Source organism: Myotis daubentonii, chromosome 6 (assembly GCF_963259705.1).
Source record: "Myotis daubentonii chromosome 6, mMyoDau2.1, whole genome shotgun sequence".
Taxonomy (NCBI): domain Eukaryota; kingdom Metazoa; phylum Chordata; class Mammalia; order Chiroptera; family Vespertilionidae; genus Myotis; species Myotis daubentonii.
The window spans coordinates 31,879,865-31,898,937 of record NC_081845.1 but is presented as its reverse complement, the minus strand read 5'-3'; the positions used below and the strand labels follow the sequence as shown (position 1 = coordinate 31,898,937).

Below are 19,073 nucleotides of genomic sequence, written 5' to 3'. Positions count from 1 at the left end.
TCAGACTATGTCAAAAGAGCCAAGAGGAAGGAATACTTCTCAGCTCATTCTATGAAGCCAACATCACCCTAATCCTAAAACCAGATAAAGACAATACAATGAAAGAGAATTATAAGCCAATATCCTTCATGAACATAGATGCCAAAATCCTCAACAAAATCCTAGCAAATCGGATCCAGCAGTACATCAAAAAGATCATACACCATGACCAAGTAGGATTTATCCCAGGGATGCAAGGATGGTACAATATCCACAAATCAGTAAACGTGATACATCACATAAACAAATTGAGAGAAAAAAACCACATAGTCATATCAATTGATGCGGAAACAGCATTTGACAAAATCCAACACCCTTTCTTGATAAAAACTCTCAGCAAGATAGGAATTGAGGGATCATACCTCAACATAATAAAAGCCACATATGACAAACCCACAGCCAACACCATACTCAATGGGCAAAAACTAAAACCATTCCCCCTAAAAACAGGAACAAGACAGGGATGCCCCCTCTCACCATTCCTGTTCAACATAGTACTGGAAGTACTAGCCGTTGCGATCAGACACGAAGAAGAAATAAAGGCATCCAGATTGGAAACGAAGAAGTAAAACTGTCCTTATTTTCAGATGACATGATACTGTACATACAGAACCATAAAGACTCCATCAAAAAATTATTAGACTTAATAAATGAATTCGGCAATGTAGCAGGATACAAAATTAATGCTAAGAAATCCATGGCATTTCTTTACACCAATAGTGAACTTACAGAAAGTGAAACTACAGAAGCAATCCCATTTACCATTGCACCAAAAATATTAAAATACCTAGGAATAAACTTAACTAAGGAGGTAAAAGGCTTATATGCCAAAAACTACAGGACACTGAAAAAAGAGATAGAGGAAGACATAAACAGATGGAAGAATATACCGTGTTCATGGATTGGTAGAATCAACATCATCAAAATGTCCATACTACCCAAAGCAATTTATAGATTCAATGCAGTCCCCATTAAATTACCAATGGCATATTTCACAAATCTAGAACGAATGTTCCAAAAATTCATCTGGAATAAAAAAAGACCCCGAATAGCTGCAGCAATCCTGAGAAAGAACAAAGTAGGTGGGATCTCAATACCAGATATCTGTATTACAAAGCCACTGTTCTTAAAACAGCTTGGTACTGGTACAAGAACAGACATATAGATCAATGGAATAGAATAGAGACCCCAGAAATCGACCCAAACCACTATGCCCAATTAATATTCGACAAAGGAGGCAAGAGCATACAATGGAGTCAAGACAGTCTCTTCAATAAATGGTGTTGGGAAAATTGGACAGATATATGCAAAAAGATGAAACTAGACCACCAACTCACACCATACACAAAAATAAACTCAAAGTGGATAAAAGACTTGAACGTAAGATGGGAAACCATAAAAATACTAGAGGAATCCACAGGCAGCGAAATCGCAAACATATGCCGAAGAAATTTCTTCTCTGATAATGCTCCTAGGGCAATGGAAACTAAAGAGAAAATAAACAAATGGGACTACATCAAAATAAAAAGCTTTTGCACAGCAAAGGAAACCATCAACAAAACAACAAGAAGACCCACTACATGGGAGAACATATTTGCCAATGATACCACCGATAAGGGTTTAATTTCCAACATTTACAGGGATCTCATGAAACTTAACAAAAGGAAGATAAACAACCCATTCAAAAATTGGGCAACGGTCCTAGATAGACACTTTTCAAAAGAGGACATACAGAAGGCTGAAAGACATATGAAAACATGCTCAAAGTCACTAATTATACGAGAGATGCAAATCAAAACGACAATGCGTTATCATCTCACACCTGTCAGAATGTCTATCATCAACAAATCAACAAACAACAAGTGTTGGAGAGGATGTGGAGAAAAAGGAACCCTTCTGCACTGCTGGTGGGAATGCAGACTGGTGCAGCCACTGTGGAGAACAGTATGGAGCTACCTCAAAAAACTAAAAATGGAACTCCCATTTGACCCAGTGATCCCACTACTAGGAATATATCCCAAGAAACCAGAAACGCCAATCAGAAAGGATATATGCACCCCTATGTTCATAGCAGCACAATTCACCATAGCTAAGATTTGGAAACAGCCTAAGTGCCCATCAACAGATGAATGGATTAGAAAACTGTGGTACATATACACAATGGAATACTATGCTGCGGTAAAAAAAAAAAAGGAACTCTTGCCTTTTGCAACAGCATGGATGGAACTGGAGAGCATTATGCTAAGTGAAATAAGCCAGTCAGAGAAAGATAAATACCACATGATCTCACTCATTTGTGGATTCTAGAGAACAACATAGACTGATGAAAAGGGACAGACCCAAAGACTGAGAAACAGCAATCAGGCTATCAATCCCCAGAAGGAAAGTAGGGGAGGGTGGGGGTAAGGGGAAGAGATCAACCAAAGGACTTGTATACATGTATATAAGCCAAACCAATGGACATGGACAACAGGGGGATGGGAGCATGAGTATGCGGGGCGGGGGGCGGGGGGAGGTTGGGGTTAATGGGGGGGATGAGGACACATTTGTAATACCTTAACTGCCGGGGTCCAACCCCAGCAGGTCCAGGGGTCCCCAAAGGTGTGGACGGAGTCGGTGAAGAAGGAATGACACGGAGACAACGTTCAGTTGATCAGCAGCCTAGCCAGGATCTCCAGCCAAGTTCTGGTCTCGATCTCCAGAGAGGGTCTGCTTAGGATCTCCAGTCCTGTATAAAACGTTCTGTGTAGGTTCTGTGCCTAAGCTCTGTCTCTCTTGGTCCTGTCTTCCAAGCCCTGTGTTCTCAGTTCTGTCTTATAAGTTCTGTGTTCTGAGTTCTGTCTGTTGTTGTCTTGTTGCATCTGTATTTATACCAGTTGATTCTAATCCTGTCAATTTCTATTACAAAGGTTAGGGCGTTTCTTATCTCCATTCCAGGGAGTAAAGATTATGTAGCTTAAGCATGATTGTTTGTAGTTAAATTGATTAACTACCCGCCTGGCACTTAGTTAAGGAGTTCATCCCCTCCCTAACTTCAGGGGAAAATCCCTACCTGGGGATTCAACCTTTCTCGGAGAGGTGACCTTGGTTAAAACACAGCACCAAGAAGGTGAGCAAACATATTAAGAACCGTATGCCATATATGCCAGGTCCCTTGAAACAGCAAGGATGGACCGGCTCCCGGCAAATTCCCCCTTTTTTATTTTTTAAAAGCAAGCATTAAAAAGAAAAACCTGAAATGCTCTCTTATATCCATTTTAAGAGTAGGATTGGCGCTTTCCGCTATTACCTGAGTCCTGATCTATCACCCCAGGGAGAGCTTGCCAATCCTGCACTTTCCCAGGGTGGAAAGGCTGCAGTGGGGTTAAGGATAAGGCTCCTTGGGCCTACCTTCTCCCATGCCATTACATTTACCTTTCCTTCCTCAGAAAAGCATGGACGTATTTCTTGTATAAAATGTTCCATCTGACTGGGAGTAACCTTAACTCCTCTGCTAGCAAGCATATGTGTTAAAAGATCAATACGGAGTCGGTTTTCTTTAGACTCAGTATGGCACATCTTCTTAATCTAAAGATCAATACAGAGTCTTCTTTCTTTGGACTCAGTATGGCACATCTTCTCAATCTAAGAATCAATACAGAGTCTTCTTTCTTTGGACTCAGTATGGCACATCTTCTCAATCTAAGTTCTGTACTATCCACCTTCTTACCCTACTTATCCTCTATAGGGGGGTCTGTAGCACCCTGGTGGAGTCCTATCTGTCCCGAGTGTGGGGTTCTCAATGGGGGGGGGGGCTTACCTAAGGGAATCCTGTTCCAGGGGTTCCCAAAGGTGTGGACGGAGTCGGCGAAGACTATCCACCCTCTTCCTACGGTGGAGTCCTATCCGTCCCGAGTGCGGGGCGCTTACCTAGGGGAACCCTGTTCGGGCGCCAGGTGCTGGGGTCCAACCCCAGCAGGTCCAGGGGTCCCCAAAGGTGTGGACGGAGTCGGCGAAGATGGAATGATACGGAGATAGCATTCAGTTGATCATCATAGCCGGGTTCGCTTGTCAGGGTCTCCAGCCAGGTTCTGTAGCCAGTTCTCCAGCCAAGTTCTGTCTAGGATCTCCAGAGAGGTTCTGCTTCGGATCTCCAGCGAGGTTCTGTAGCCATGTTCCCTCGCTAGGTTCTCCAGCCAGGTTCTGTACAGGCTCTCCAGTCAGGTTCAGTGTCCAGGTTCCAGTCAGGTTCTCCTGCCAATCTCCGCAGTCAGGTTCAGTCCAGGATCCCTTGCCATGTTCTCCCGCTAGGCTCTGTCTCTAGGCTCCGAGGCCAGTCCCTCTCCAGGATCCTCGGGCATGCTCTCTCCAGCGAAGTTCTTCTGTCTCTAGGCTGCGTGTAGGTTCTGTCTTCTTGATTCTGTTCTAAGTTCTGAGTGTTTCTGTCTTGTTACATCCGTATTTATACCAGTCCCTGTTCGGGCGCCAGATGCCGGGGTCCAACCCCAGCAGGTCCAGGGGTCCCCAAAGGTGTGGACGGAGTCGGTGAAGAAGGAATGACACGGAGACAACGTTCAGTTGATCAGCAGCCTAGCCAGGATCTCCAGCCAAGTTCTGGTCTCGATCTCCAGAGAGGGTCTGCTTAGGATCTCCAGTCTTGTATAAAACGTTCTGTGTAGGTTCTGTGCCTAAGCTCTGTCTCTCTTGGTCCTGTCTTCCAAGCCCTGTGTTCTCAGTTCTGTCTTATAAGTTCTGTGTTCTGAGTTCTGTCTGTTGTTGTCTTGTTGCATCTGTATTTATACCAGTTGATTCTAATCCTGTCAATTTCTATTACAAAGGTTAGGGCGTTTCTTATCTCCATTCCAGGGAGTAAAGATTATGTAGCTTAAGCATGATTGTTTGTAGTTAAATTGATTAACTACCCGCCTGGCACTTAGTTAAGGAGTTCATCCCCTCCCTAACTTCAGGGGAAAATCCCTACCTGGGGATTCAACCTTTCTCGGAGAGGTGACCTTGGTTAAAACACAGCACCAAGAAGGTGAGCAAACATATTAAGAACCGTATGCCATATATGCCAGGTCCCTTGAAACAGCAAGAATGGACCGGCTCCCGGCACTTAACTAATAATAAAAAAGAAAAAAGAAAAAAGAAAAAAAAAGAAGACGCTAAAAAAAAAGAAATATAAAAATAAATAAATAAATAAATAAATAAATAAATAAATAAATAAATAAATAAAATGAGACACTTAATTCTCTTATGAAAAATAAGGGAAGAGGATTCTGTCTTCCCTTTTCTTAGAGCATTTCATTTAGAAAACTTATCATTGTAATTTCTTTCTCTCTCTTTAAAATGCATGCAATTCTTTTTAAAAGCTAAATAAGCCCTTGCTGGCTTTAAGATACAGAAATAAATTTTTCAAGGACCTTGGAATCATCTTTTTGAAAAGTAATCTTTTGGGAGATGACACCACTATTTCTAGTATCTGTGGAAGGTCATCACTTAACTTTGTTGGGCATTTACCTCCAAGTTGCCAAAAACTACTTTTGTTATAAATACTAGAGAACTTTATTTTTCTTTTGAATAGAGTCAATTAGTAAACTCAGTCAAGCAGCCCCAATACCGAGTGCATTTAGTATTCACTCTGTGTGACAGATGGTGCTATCAAGTTCTTTTACTAGTGACCATCTATCTTTAGAACATGTCTGTAATGGGCTATATGTGCTTGGCCATGCAAGAGGGTGAGATTTCGTTCTGTCTTGGTAATCTATTTCACAGATTGATGTGATGTGCATTTTATCCTGGTTTAATACTCATTCAATGACAAAATTATCTTCTTTCCCTTCTATTTTCATAGAGAGGTTTTATGAGTTAGGAGACTTTGTTTTTAATTACCTTTCCCCAACAAAACCCAATACCCAGTTAAATTGGAATAATACATAAAATAGTTTTTGTATAAAATTTTGTATGTCCCATTTATTGCACATGTTGTTTGTTAATATAAAAATTAAAATTTAACTTGCTGAAATACCTTGAGACCATTGGCCTGACATACTTCTCAAAAATTAACTCAAAATCTACTAATGACGGAAATATAAAATGCAAAGCTATACAACCCCTAAAAGATAACCTAGGAGAAAACAGTGAGATGGATATGGCAATGACCTTTTAGATGAACACTAAAGGCATGATTCATGAAAAAAAAGAATTGATAAAGCTAGACTGCATAAAATGAAAAACTCCTGCTTTGTGAAAGAAAATGTTAAGAGAATAAGAAGACAAGCCACAGAAAGGGAGAAAATATTTGCATAAGACACATATAATAAAGAACTATTATCCAGATTATACAAAGAACTCTTACAACTCAACAATAAGAAAACAAACAACCTGATTAAAAATGGGCCAATGAGCTGAACATACAACTCACCCAAGAAGACATGCAGGTGGTATTAAGCATATGAAGATGGTCCACATCGTATGTCATCAGGGAAATGAAAATTAGAACAACAAGCAGATAGCACTACACACTGGAAAAGCCAGGACGTGGGACAGAAACAACTCCTAAGGCTGCTGAGGATATGGAGCCACAGAAGCTTACTTTCATTGCTGGTGGGAATGAAAAAGCTGCTAAACATTCTTTTATTATAAGAGCCAGCAGTCATGTAGGCTAGTATTTACCCAAAGTATTTAAAAACTTATGTTCACACACACACACACCAGATGGGTCTGAGGAATAGATGTGTATAGCCACTCTCTTCATAATTGTCAAAACTTGAAAGCAGCCAAGATGTCCTTCAGCAGGTGAATGGATAAACTGTGGCACATCTAGACAATGGAATATTATTTGGCACTAAAAGAGCTATCAAGCAATGAAAAGACATGGAGGAATCTTAAAAGTCTATTACTAAGTGGAAGGAACCGATTTGAAATCATAATGTATGATTCCAGCTATAGTATAAGACATTATGGAAAAGGAAAAACCATGGAGAGAATGAAAAGCGCAGTGGTTGCCAGGAGCTGGGGTGAGGAAAGAATGAGTAGGTAAAACACAGAGGAATTTTCGGTCAGTGAAAATACTCTGTTTGCTATCATAATGATGGATACATGTTATTATACATGTGTCTAAATCCATAGGATGTACACCACCAAGAATGACCCCTAATGTAAGCTAAGGACTTTGAGAGATAATGATGTGTGAATGTAGGTTGATCGATGTAACAAATGTCCCACTGTGGTGGGGATGTTGCTAATGGGGGAGGTTGTACCTGTGTGTTGTTTTGGGGGACAGCGGGGGGGGGGGGCAGGGAGAGTATGAGAAATCTCTGTAACTTGGCAATTGTGCTGTAAACCTAAATTATCTAAACATATCTTTAGTAAAAAAAGGAAATAACATTAACCAGGTGCCATGTATTTTTATTTGCTAGATCTGGCAATGCTACTGCCCAGGGGACATCTCACAATGTCTGAAGCCATTTTTAGTTGTCAAAACAGGATGCTACTGGCATCTTGAGGGTGTAGGCCAGCCATGCTCCACAACAGAAATCATCTGGCCCAACATTTCAATCATGTCTGGATTGAAAAACCCAAACCTAGCAGGTACCACGGAGTCTTTCTGTTTCACTCCCTCGATGCTTTCTGTGAAGCCAGAATACTACTCAGCCCCCCACCCCCACCCCTGGGGAAGTTTTAACTGTGGGGAAGTTACGTCGCCCCTACGAGTAACCATCTGTCAGTGGAAAAAGAGTTGAAAGAGTTGGTGGGTGTGTCACCATCTCCCATCCTTTAGTGGGACCCTTCTGAAAATATCCTAACTCATCTGCATCCCCTGGACAATTCAGTCACAGGAGCCCACAGCAGCCAATATCAAGTTCTTTTTTTTTCTGATTTATTAAGTTTATTGTGATGACATTTGTCAACATGAACATATAGGTTTCAGGTGTGAGTTTCTATGTTACAACATCTGTATATTGTACCATGTGCCCACCACCCAAAGTCAAGTCTTCCGTTACCATATAGTAGGACTTTCTTCTCCAGCCCACTTCCCTCTGGCAATAAGTCGGTCAGAATACCACATTCTTTATCATCTCATTCTGCCTATTCCATCATTTCTGCTTCCCCACAATATTTCTCAGGCTCTGATTTGGGAGTCACTCTCTATGAGAAAGTCTCCTCCTAAGAAGATCATGTGAACGTGCTTACCCTGAAGTGCTGTGCAGTTTGCTCTTTGTTGTGGAGGGGCACAGGGTAGTGGGCTGTCTGTAGGTCCTTCAGAGCTGCAGAAAGTTTGCCCTTGTCTTTGAAATTAGCAATCACATTTCCAACAGCCTTCAAAATCGTGAGAGCCTGCTCTGTAAATCGGAAGCTCTCCTGTGAAGACAAGGCATCGCAGCCAGCCTCACTTTCATTTAGTCAAGTGGAGTTAGGTTAACAACAGTTTAATTTCTGTGAATATATTAAATCTCAATTACATGGCTGATTCAATAGTTACTTATGGAGAAGTTATTTCACCACGGCCGTTCGCTGGGTGGTGTTGTCTCAGAGATTTCAAACAAGGAAGTGGTTCCTGCTGCAGTGGGAACACATAGGAAGACTACGTACCTGATATTGGAGTTAGGGGGAGCTTCTCCACATAATTAATATCCAGACTTAGTTCTGAAGAATATCTAGGGATTAGTCTGACAAAAAACAGCATGGGATCTGAGGACAGATGGGCAGGGAAAGGTCCAGGAGAGAGCAATAAAGATCAAGAAAACAAGATGGTTGCCCAGCCAGTGTGGCTCCATGGTTGAGCATTGGCCCATGAACCAGGAGATATCCAGGAAGCAGCTGATCAATGATTCTCTTTCATGCATGTTTCTACCTGTCTCTGCCTCTCTTTTTCTCTCTCTAAAATCAATAAAATATATATTTTTTTAAAAAAAGAAGAGGGTGAACTAGCATGGAATGCTGGCTCCTTTCTGCTATCAACTAGGAAGAGACAATAAAAGTCTGTCCCCTTTTGCTTTTTCATTAGAATCAAAGAACATTGGGCCTGGCCTTGAGCCCCAGTAATTTTATAAGAGGGAGGAGTTGGTAACCCAGGGAAATAGAGGTTCACAGACCAGATTAACTAAGCGCCTAGGAAGTTAAGCCACCAATGAAAGAAACGAAGCAGAAAATCCATGCGATCTAAAGCAGTTATTGTTTTAGAGAGAGAAAAGACCAAACAAGAATTTAAAATAAGCAGGGTAAACATAATGAAGGTAATGAGGGACCTCTATTAATAAAGTGGGCTTGCTGTTCTTCTCTTGTGTCCATTGAGCAGGAGGCAGAGGCTGGTGAGATGGCACAGCAAAGATTGGAGGCAACCACGGGGCAGCCTGCACAACCACTGTCCAGAGAGGCAAGAATGCATAACCTCAGCTTGACTGGGCCACGGAAATACAGCAGAAGGGAGTTGATTTTAAGACATCTTGATGCTACCCTGACCAAGAGCTTACTCTCTGGCTGAGAAAATCCCATCTCGTTACTATGAAACTGTGCTATGTAGGAGATGGATTGGGGGAAGGGATAAAGCTGACTTTTGTAGTGGGAAGGCCCTATGCAAATCTGCCCCCCAAATGTACATACCTACATATCTAAAGAAGGCACCACTGTCTAAAACCAAGACAGGCCCTCGGGGGAGGTGCTGAATCCATTTACCTCCTCTCTTCTTTCAGAAACCAAGGAGAGGCCATGAAGAAGAGGAAGGGGAGATGAAGAAGAGGGACAGAACCTTCCATGATCCTCTCCTCCTGAATCCCAGGGACACACACTGCAGGTTCCTCAAGCCAAGGGAGAGGTATAATATCAAATTTTAAACTGTATTAAAAAGGACTGTACCGATCCTTCTACCTCCCGAAAGACCACTAATACTATGGAATCTATGTGAAATGTTTACAGATGTGAAAGAGGATTCAACAGAGCAGAGGTGGAGGTAGTTTTTAGAGAAAAGCTAAAATTATTTTATTTGCATCCCTAGAGAGTTTATAGTGTTTATTGTACATGTCATATTCAGGAATTTCTTGCAGAATATACTCATATTAGTTTTAAAGGGTTAAAAATGGGTAAGTCAAATATAAAATAAGAACATGGTTTAGTGCAAATTCTTTGAAAATAAGACACACACACACACACACACACACACACACACACGTCACAGTTGCTACAATTATTTACCAGCTCAAAGTTGGGCAGCACCACATCCTCATCCCCGATGACAAAATTCACCATGCTGCAGATGTGTAAGGAGTGCCCGATGGGCGAGTACGCAGTGAGGAGCAGCAAATGCCTCCTGGAGAGAATGGAGAATGCTGAGGCCCAAGGGCTTCCTTTGTTGGAATTCTTGCCTCTGTGTGTTTCTTGATGACAGTTTGTGCTCAAAGTTAAACATTAGTAAGCAATGAATTCTTTAACACAGATGGAATAAAGCCCTTTGAATTTTCACTGTAAAGAGCCATCAGATATCATAGAATCTACATTTCACTGTCAGACCAAAATAGTTACACTAAGTGACAGATGTACACACTGTGGTGATACCTCTCACTCACTGCAGTCACATTGGGAAAGACACCTCTCCATGTTTCCTGAACAACAATAATTCATGGTGTAGGACTCTGTAGATTTCATAGTCACTTTCTCACAAATACATACTTTCATGAATGTGGTTTATGTCTCTCCTACCAGGTTGCAGGGTCATTGAGAGCAGGTGATTCGTTTCTCTCAGTTATTGAGCAGTTAGAGCATGTTCAAAATACACATGCTGCTGGTTGAAGCCCAGTGGAGGAAAACGTGAATACAAGAAGATTCTTTATTAGTTCCCTGACCTTAGTTGTCTCGATGAATGAGCACTCAGAAAGAGAAAGATTTCTAAGAGAATCTCTCCATGCCAGAGTTTTTAAGGCAGATATAAGAATTTTTGAAGTTTTAAAATTCATTATATTTTAAGAAATATTGTATGCTTGCCATAGATTACTTTAGCAGATGATTTTGTTGCTTCTGCTTTCTTTCATTTTTTTTTTTTGTACCAGAGCCATTGCTTGTCATTGATCACATAGAATTAACATGATTGATCTTGGGAAATATAGGAAAAATATTTAATTCACCTAAAATATGAGGTAATATTTTAAATTTTATTTACCAAAATCAAAAACACTCTTTGATTATTCCTGTTTTCTTTAAAATGGAAAATGTGATGTGATTAGTCAACTTTATCTTAATGAAAAACAAAACTACAAGTAAAATGAAAATTAAACTGCATATAAAACTATGGTTTGGCAGGGGAAATGCTCTCTTTCTCAATCTTTTTAATAAAATCATGGTTCTTGCTAAGAAATATAATGAGATTTACAAGAAAACTAAAAGGATTTTTCAATAAGTGAATTTTAGGAAATTCTGGATTAAATAAATTTAATCCATATGTTTTACTAAAGAAATTACTAGTCTGACAATTATGAATCTTCCAGAAGAGGTTTTTTGTACAGCATTTTTTCAATTTATTTGTTCTCAAGAACCATAATGATAGACTTGTTTGCTGGGGTTCTTGTTCCAGCATCTAGAAGGGTTCAGAAATCTGGAGAAGGGCTATGTGTAACTTAATAAAGAGTCCAAAGACAAAGAATAATTTTGAAAGGCATTTTGGGGGTCAGAGGAGCCTAGCTAAAGAAACTAAGATCTCCTTGTCTCAGGACCCCATGCTTTTTATTAATACAAATTGTCCTGAGGCAAGCAGAGATACACACATCAAAGGGCCAGGTTTCATTTACAGAGTCCATTGTCAGATTGGAAGAATTTGCCTACGGCTGTTCAGGTGCTTGGCCAGTAGGAGGCAATAACATGTAGATTAAGATGCCCTGAGCTGTCTGGCAGCAAGCAATCATCCCTTTTCAGGTTTGGGGACATGCCCTTGCCACTCCAGATGATTCAGCCCTTGCTGACATGCTGGAATTGGCTCCCAGCACTTGTTCTTTATCAAATCACATTAGGGAACAATATCTGAGATTCCTTATTGTTTAATTACTTAATAATTAACAGCTTACAAGACTTTAAAAATTCCTACTCTGAGAAAATTAAAGTCATTCCATACCCAATAGGCAGGCGAACCATAGATGCCTTGGTGTTATAAGTATAAATCTTCAGAATGACGTCACGTGGCTTCACAGATTTCCAAAAAAATGTTTCAACTATAAGTAGTCCAGGCTCTACCTGGGGGCTGTCTTTTGTAAGAGCTAGAAAAAGTGAAAAATATTAAAATGTTATTGTTAGAGTGTAGCTGGCCATCATTTCACAACATTAATCATAATAACATCAGGAAATAGAGATGTTCTAATATTTCTGTAAAACATTAGAAATTACTCTGGGTAAATATTTATTGGAAATAATATTCAAGTGGAATCCAGATCTTCCTTCCTCATAGTCATCTCCTCAGGTGAAGAAACCAGGGATGGGAACGTGAGGAACAGAGCAGGCAAGGACATGTATTGGAGTGAACCATCACTTTTATTATCTATGGCAGTAATTAGAATATGCCTCTAGATGTACTTAAAAAAAAAAAAAAGACGTCAAGATTTTCCTAAGAGGGTGGCAAAGTGAGGTCAAAATAGTCCATTGTTTATCAAAGGTTTAACTTTTGATTCTTAGCTTTGACTGGGTGTAGAAATAGCAAATAATTAACATATATTTAATGTTAATATTATGTGTTTGCTCTTAAAATACATAAAAATACTATTTTTCATCTGTAGCTGAGGGCAAAATACATTTAAAATTTTTTAAAAAACGATTGAGATAAAATTGATATATAACATTGCACTATTTTAAGGTGAACAGCATAATGTTTTGATATATGCTATATCATGAAATGATTATCACAGTAAGTTCAGTTACCATCCATCACCACACATCTTTTTTTTTTTTTTTTTTTTGTGATGGGGACTTTTAAGATTTACTGTCTTATTACTTTAAAATACACCATACAGTATTTTTAACTATAGTCACCTCTGGGACTTATCTTTTTACCTTATTTTCAGATAATACTCAAGCTGAGTATATAAGGGTCCCAACATGACCCAAAGCACTTCTATACACATAGATTTTAAATGTTTGAGGACATGGTATGGCTTAGGAGCTCTTGTTTAGGTAGAACTACTAAGCCTACACCACTAAACTTTGAAAAGTTTATTAAACAAGTATTTATTGCTCACCTGCTATATTCTTGATACCATTGAAAACATTGGTTATATCTCAGTGCAAAGGCATAGTCTCTGCCCTCGACGTTGGTAGGACTTTCAATATGAAGCACTCAAAAGTATGTATTGTACTGTTAATTTTAGTTAGAGATAAATGTTTTAAGAAAACAAGCCAAATAATTAATATTTTGTGCAAATGTGCGTGTGTGTGCAAAGGGCTGGTCTTAGTGAGAAGCAGGAATAGTCCATCCCTTAGAAGAGGAGGGAGGCTGACTAAAGCTGAGGAGAGTCCATTATGGGAGGATGAGGCAGACCATTTCTGAATTGTTTTCTATCTCTTCAGTAAAATCATCATCAGTTGAAAATAAGTAAGGATGAGAGTGGGTAGAGAACATCTGAAGGGAGAGATTTGAAGGTCTAAGATAGACATCCAGAAAAACGAGAGTGGGAGAATAAACACACTTGAGAAATGCCATCGGTGCCCCAAGGCCTTTTTGAGATCTGTGGTCCCCGATTTAAAGTGAAGCTAGCTGATATGGTTATTTTTTTTTCTTCAGTCACATTTAGCTGCTCTGAGGTAACCACAGGATTGATGCAGAGTTCCACGGTTGAGTTCACCCAATATTGTGATTTCTCCAGGAATGTCAGATGAGAGGGTTGAAGTACATGTGAGAATACTATTATAATGGTGGAGCATGGATAATATACTGGTAGTGAGAGAAATAAAGACATGAGGAGAGTAATGGAAAGAGAAAAAGTGGTAGAGTCAATGGATGGCAGTCCCAGTGAAGTCAAACAATTGTAGGAGTGAGAGTTCCCAAGAGAGTGAACTGGAGAATCAGGGGGTGGGAGGTTGAGGGAAGGGGGTTTGTAATAGAGCTTGAAATTGAGATGGTGGAGATGATGCAGTTATTGGTACAATGAGTTCTAAAGTATAATAATGAAAGTAGGTGGATGAGAAAAAAAGATCTTTAGAATTGTCAAATTAAAGAAAAAACAGTTCATGTTCTTCAATATAGATTTTGAAAGAATTGAAGAACAGGGTGACTAGGTGTGCCAAGGAGGTGAACAGATGACCGCAGGAAGAGGTGTGGGTGGTAAAAGTGAGCACAACCCTTGATGTTTGGGGAGCAAGACGATTACAGGAGATATACACACCATCTTCTATAATCATCTGAAGAGGGTCTGAAGAGGAAATAAGTTCCTTCATACAGAGCCTTAAAATCTTATTATTGTATTTCCCCTGGACTGAATGAAAGTGTGCTGGGCTTTAAGTCTATAATTTCCTCAGAACTCTCTTACCTCCAGATTCTCCCCAGCGTACCAACACAGAAAAGCAAATGAGTAGTTCAATAGGTTTTAAACTATCCACAAAGAGATAGTAGGACACCCGCTCATCTGAGAACTGCAAGAAATCAGACCAAACATTGAACTTAATATTCACCTATAAGTGCTGTATTCCCCACTTCTCATAATAATTCAACATGTAACATTTACAGAGAACTTCCAGACACCACAATATGTTCTTTACAGGTTTCGTGAGATGAAGAAAATCATACAGAGTGAATGTTGGCAGGTTCTATAGTGCCTGTGTGGGATTGGGCCCACATCAGTGTCAAAGCTCACCTCCATGAGTGATGAAAGGGGTGTGCTTGTCCCAGAAATAGAGAGGAGACTGGACCCAGGCTGAGCAATGCTCAGAGAACGGGTCCCTGATAGGCAGAGAGGCCACAGAGTAGCTTTGGCAGAGAGTGGAAGTGTGTAATGGGGACGTATTAAGGTAGTTTACAGAGTGTAATGTCATATAAACCCTCCCTTCTTTCTACAAGATCTTCAGAAATACATCCACTGCATGCTAAGGCACCAGCCTGCATTTTTGTTTTGGAGATGGAAGAAAGTACTGAGCAAAACCAAAAATTCCCTTAAAGGACAGCCACATAAGACTTACATATACATGATCTCAATCCATCCTATATGGTACTAATAGCCATAACTATGGATGAAAAAACCGAAACACAGAAAGGGTAAGTAATTTTCCAAAGGTCACAGAGCTTGCAAGTAGCAAAACTGAGATTCAAAAGTCAGTCTTTCTGTCTACCTGACCCCAAGACTAGTAATCTTGACTATTGTGCTATTATTGCATCTCAGACACTCAGTGCTTCAGCATAACTTTGACACATGGTATACGGTAAATATATTAAATTAATTTAACTGTAGCTATACTTTAAACACTTTTCATATTATTTTACCACAATATTTAAATAACCAGTTAAAATATGGAAGAAAAATCTCTAGTATTACTGTGAAAATGAAACCTTGCTATTTAATCAAATATGACAAGATTGCTAGGAATGCTTCATAGGAGTGTAACAAGGGTTCAATGATTGCTTCCCCAGTATTTTGCAATACTTAGCATTTGAAACTTTATTTCTCTTGTTTCTGTTTAGCTATAGCATATTGGGATAGAGGCAGTTGTTTCAAATATTCACTATCTAAACGTATGAAGGACCTTGTGTTGGCCAGCCCTGTGTGCATGCCAGAGTGAATTTTCTAAGTAGAGTTCATTTGCTGTCATTTTTAAGGGTCTGAGAATTTTGGAGTGGGATGGCTTTGGAGACCATGTGAAAAGACTGCCCTGGTGCCACACAAGGCACCTTTTAGAGCCCCTGCCTCACCCCAACACTGAGCACCAAGGGAACATCTAAGGAAGGTGCCCCAGGAGAGGCCTCAGACTCCACGCCCCCAGCTCACTTGGTCATGGTGCTGGGACCACTAGAATCAGGAATCCTGGCCTCAGGTTACAACCAGTCCTGCCTTAAAGGCCATACTAAATGTCTTTAAGTTTGCGTTCCAAAAATGCTAAGAAAAAGTTATCATTTTCTCACACCATTGATGTTAAAAAAAAAATCAGGGTAATGAAGAGAATCATATAGAGATATCATCATTTTATTTTACCAAGCTGGGACTTTAAAATTGAAACAATATATATTTACCATCACTTCTTAAAAATAGGATCAGCATAAAGAACAGTTGGCCATTTTTCAAACACATATACCTATACATATATTAGAATGGTTATCCTATATAATAAAAGGGTAATATGCAAATCAACCAAACAGCAGAACGACAGGTCGCTATGATGTGCACTGACCACCAAGTGGCAGATGCTCAACACAGGAGCTAACCCCCCCCCCCCCCCCGGTGGCCAGTGCATTCCCACAGGGGGAGTGCCACTCAGCCAGAAGCTGGGCTGATGGCTGGCGAGTGCAGCGGTGGTGGCAGAAGCTTCTCCCACCTCCCCAGCAGTGCTGAGGATGTCCAACTGAAAACTGCCTAAGCTTTTAGTTGGACATCCCCTGAGGGCTCCTGACTGCTAAAGGGTGCAGGCTGGGCTGAGGGAACAACCCCCCACCCCCCGCCCAAGTGCACGAATGTCATGCACCAGGACTCTAGTGTATATAATAAACACTCATATGCAAACTGCCGTTAGTAATTAATAATGGCAGCCAACATTTATTTTCACTTACTGGCAGGCATTCTTCTAAGTATTTTACATACATTATCGCTTACCCTCCAACTTTATGGTGCAGGTCTGTTATTACTGCCATTTTACAGAGAAAAAAAACTAAGGCAGAGAGAAGTTAAGCAACTTGCTCAGAGTCCCTCCCCAAGTGGGACGCAGATTCAAAACCAGACAGTGACGCCCCAGAGCCGCTCATCTGCTCCTCCTAAAGGCCCACCTGTGAGAACTGCACAGGCGTCAACACAGTTCTCAGGATGCTTGTGCCACTTACTAGTTTGGCGATCTTGGGCAATTAACTCAACCTTGATTTTCTTTAGTTTCCCTACCTGAAAAATGATCACAATAGTCCTTTCACAGGCTTTGCTATAGGAGCTAATGCAATGAAGAGCCCAGTTCAGTGATGGCAACTGAGTAAGCGCCTATAAATGACTATCATTTTATTTTTACCAATAGTTTGAACATGGATATATTGCTAAGTTAACTGTAAACTGTATAGTACTCTCACGGCACACTCTGGGTTCAGTTATTTGCAATTATAAGTTTTGCCTACCCCATCCCCAGTCATTACTACAGATTTGAGTCTTACTTTCAGATCGGGCAGCCAGCTATAGAGCCCCTCCTGAGGAATGCTCAAAAGCTTTTCTCTGCCTGTGTTGTCATCCAATCCAAGTCAGGAAAAGTCATTGCCAAGACTCCTGACTTCCCCCTGTGCTGTCTACTTCTCCCAGAGGTGTGGGGCAAGCCACATGCCAATTTCAGAACAATTTGGTTTCCCAGAACGTGTTTCAGAGTTTTCCAAAAAATTCCCCTCAAGGTGAGATTCATTCATTCATTCACTCAACAATGTTTTATGGAGTGTAAACCTCATGCCAGGATGGGTATTGCAATAGAACACAAAGGGTCAGCTCTTCTCCTAAAGATGCTGATATTAGTTGGGTGAGAAGGTGAAGGGACACCGAGAAGTAGTCAGGCAGTTAGAATGTAGAGAGGTCTGTGTTTTGGTGAGAATAGGTTCTACAGTGTCTGTGGAGTCAGGGAACTTGATCCAGATTTTATAGCCAGGGAAGGAGGTCAGACAGGGTCAAGGACATCCATGCTATCTATTATGAAGGATTTATAGGCATGAGTTAGATGAAAGCAATATGAATAAAGGAGGATGAACTCCCAGCCGAGGGAAGAACATGGGCAAAAATAACATAAATGTTAGTGAAAAGTGTGTTATGTTTTAGGAATTGCATGTGTTTCAGTAAACAATTGAAATAAAATATAGTGAATTTATTTGTGCTTCTCTTTCATATACTCACAGATCAAAATTTTCTTCATGTGAATTGATATAATAATGAACCACTACAACATAATCAGACGGATTACACTTGGGGATAAGACAGAGGTTCTCAACCTGTGGGTCGCGACCCCTTTGGGGGTTGAACGACCCTTTCACAGGGGTCGCCTAAGACCATCGGAAAACACATATATAATTACATAGTGTTTTGTGATTAATCACTATGCTTTAATTATGTTCAATTTGTAACAATGAAAGTGGGGGTCACCACAACATGAGGAACTGTATTAAAGGGTCGCGGCATTAGGAAGGTTGAGAACCACTGGGATAAGAGGTAGCAGAATTTTGCTTGTTATCTAGATAAGAAATAGCAGAAAACCCTAAGAATTGATTTTAAAATATACTTATGTCACAAATTTAGAAATGCTTGCTAAATTTGAAGGTATTTTTTACCAGCATGATTCTATCAAAGATTTAAGTATAAGAAGGGAAAGAGAAGAAGAGATCAGACTATTTACCTTGAATTCTGACTTTTGAAAGTTAAAGCAATATGAACTTGGTTTGTGGAAAATATATAGATTTCTGAAAAACATTATTTATAACAGGTTATTGTCATTATATTCAACAAATTACTATTACAAGTTAAATTTCTTAGATTTAATTATAGGCAGAACAAAGTAAAGACAGATGGAAGTTAAAAAATAATGACACAGAGATAAGAAAAGTGGTTGTCAGGAATAGAGAGGTGGGGAAAATAGGGAGAGGTTGAGAAAATGGTACAAACTTTCAATTCTAAGATAAAAAGGTTTGAAGATCTCATATATAACATGGTGACTATTGTGGATAACACTGGCTTGTATAACTGAAATTTACTAAGAGAGTAGAATTTAAGTGTCCTCATTTTAAAAAGGTAAATATGTGAGGTGATGAATATATTAATTAACTCAATGGGGGGGGATTTTTCATGATGTATTTGTATATCAATTCAAAACCATGTACACTTTAAATACCTTAAAACTTTATTTGTCAATTATACCTTAATAAATCTAGG

The 19,073-nt window shown here is 39.9% G+C and overlaps 1 protein-coding gene across 1 annotated transcript in view; it reads right to left on the bottom strand.

Annotated features, from left to right (window-relative positions):
* Positions 1-19,073, bottom strand: part of ADGB (androglobin) — a 142,374-nt gene that overhangs the window by 60,378 nt on the left and 62,923 nt on the right. Inside the window, exons 16-20 of the mRNA XM_059700617.1 lie at positions 18,541-18,604; positions 14,520-14,622; positions 12,119-12,260; positions 10,213-10,327; positions 8,215-8,382 (exon numbers count right to left, since the gene is read on the bottom strand). Coding sequence (XP_059556600.1) covers positions 8,215-8,382; positions 10,213-10,327; positions 12,119-12,260; positions 14,520-14,622; positions 18,541-18,604 — 592 coding nt within the window. The remainder of the gene's footprint in view (positions 1-8,214; positions 8,383-10,212; positions 10,328-12,118; positions 12,261-14,519; positions 14,623-18,540; positions 18,605-19,073) is intronic.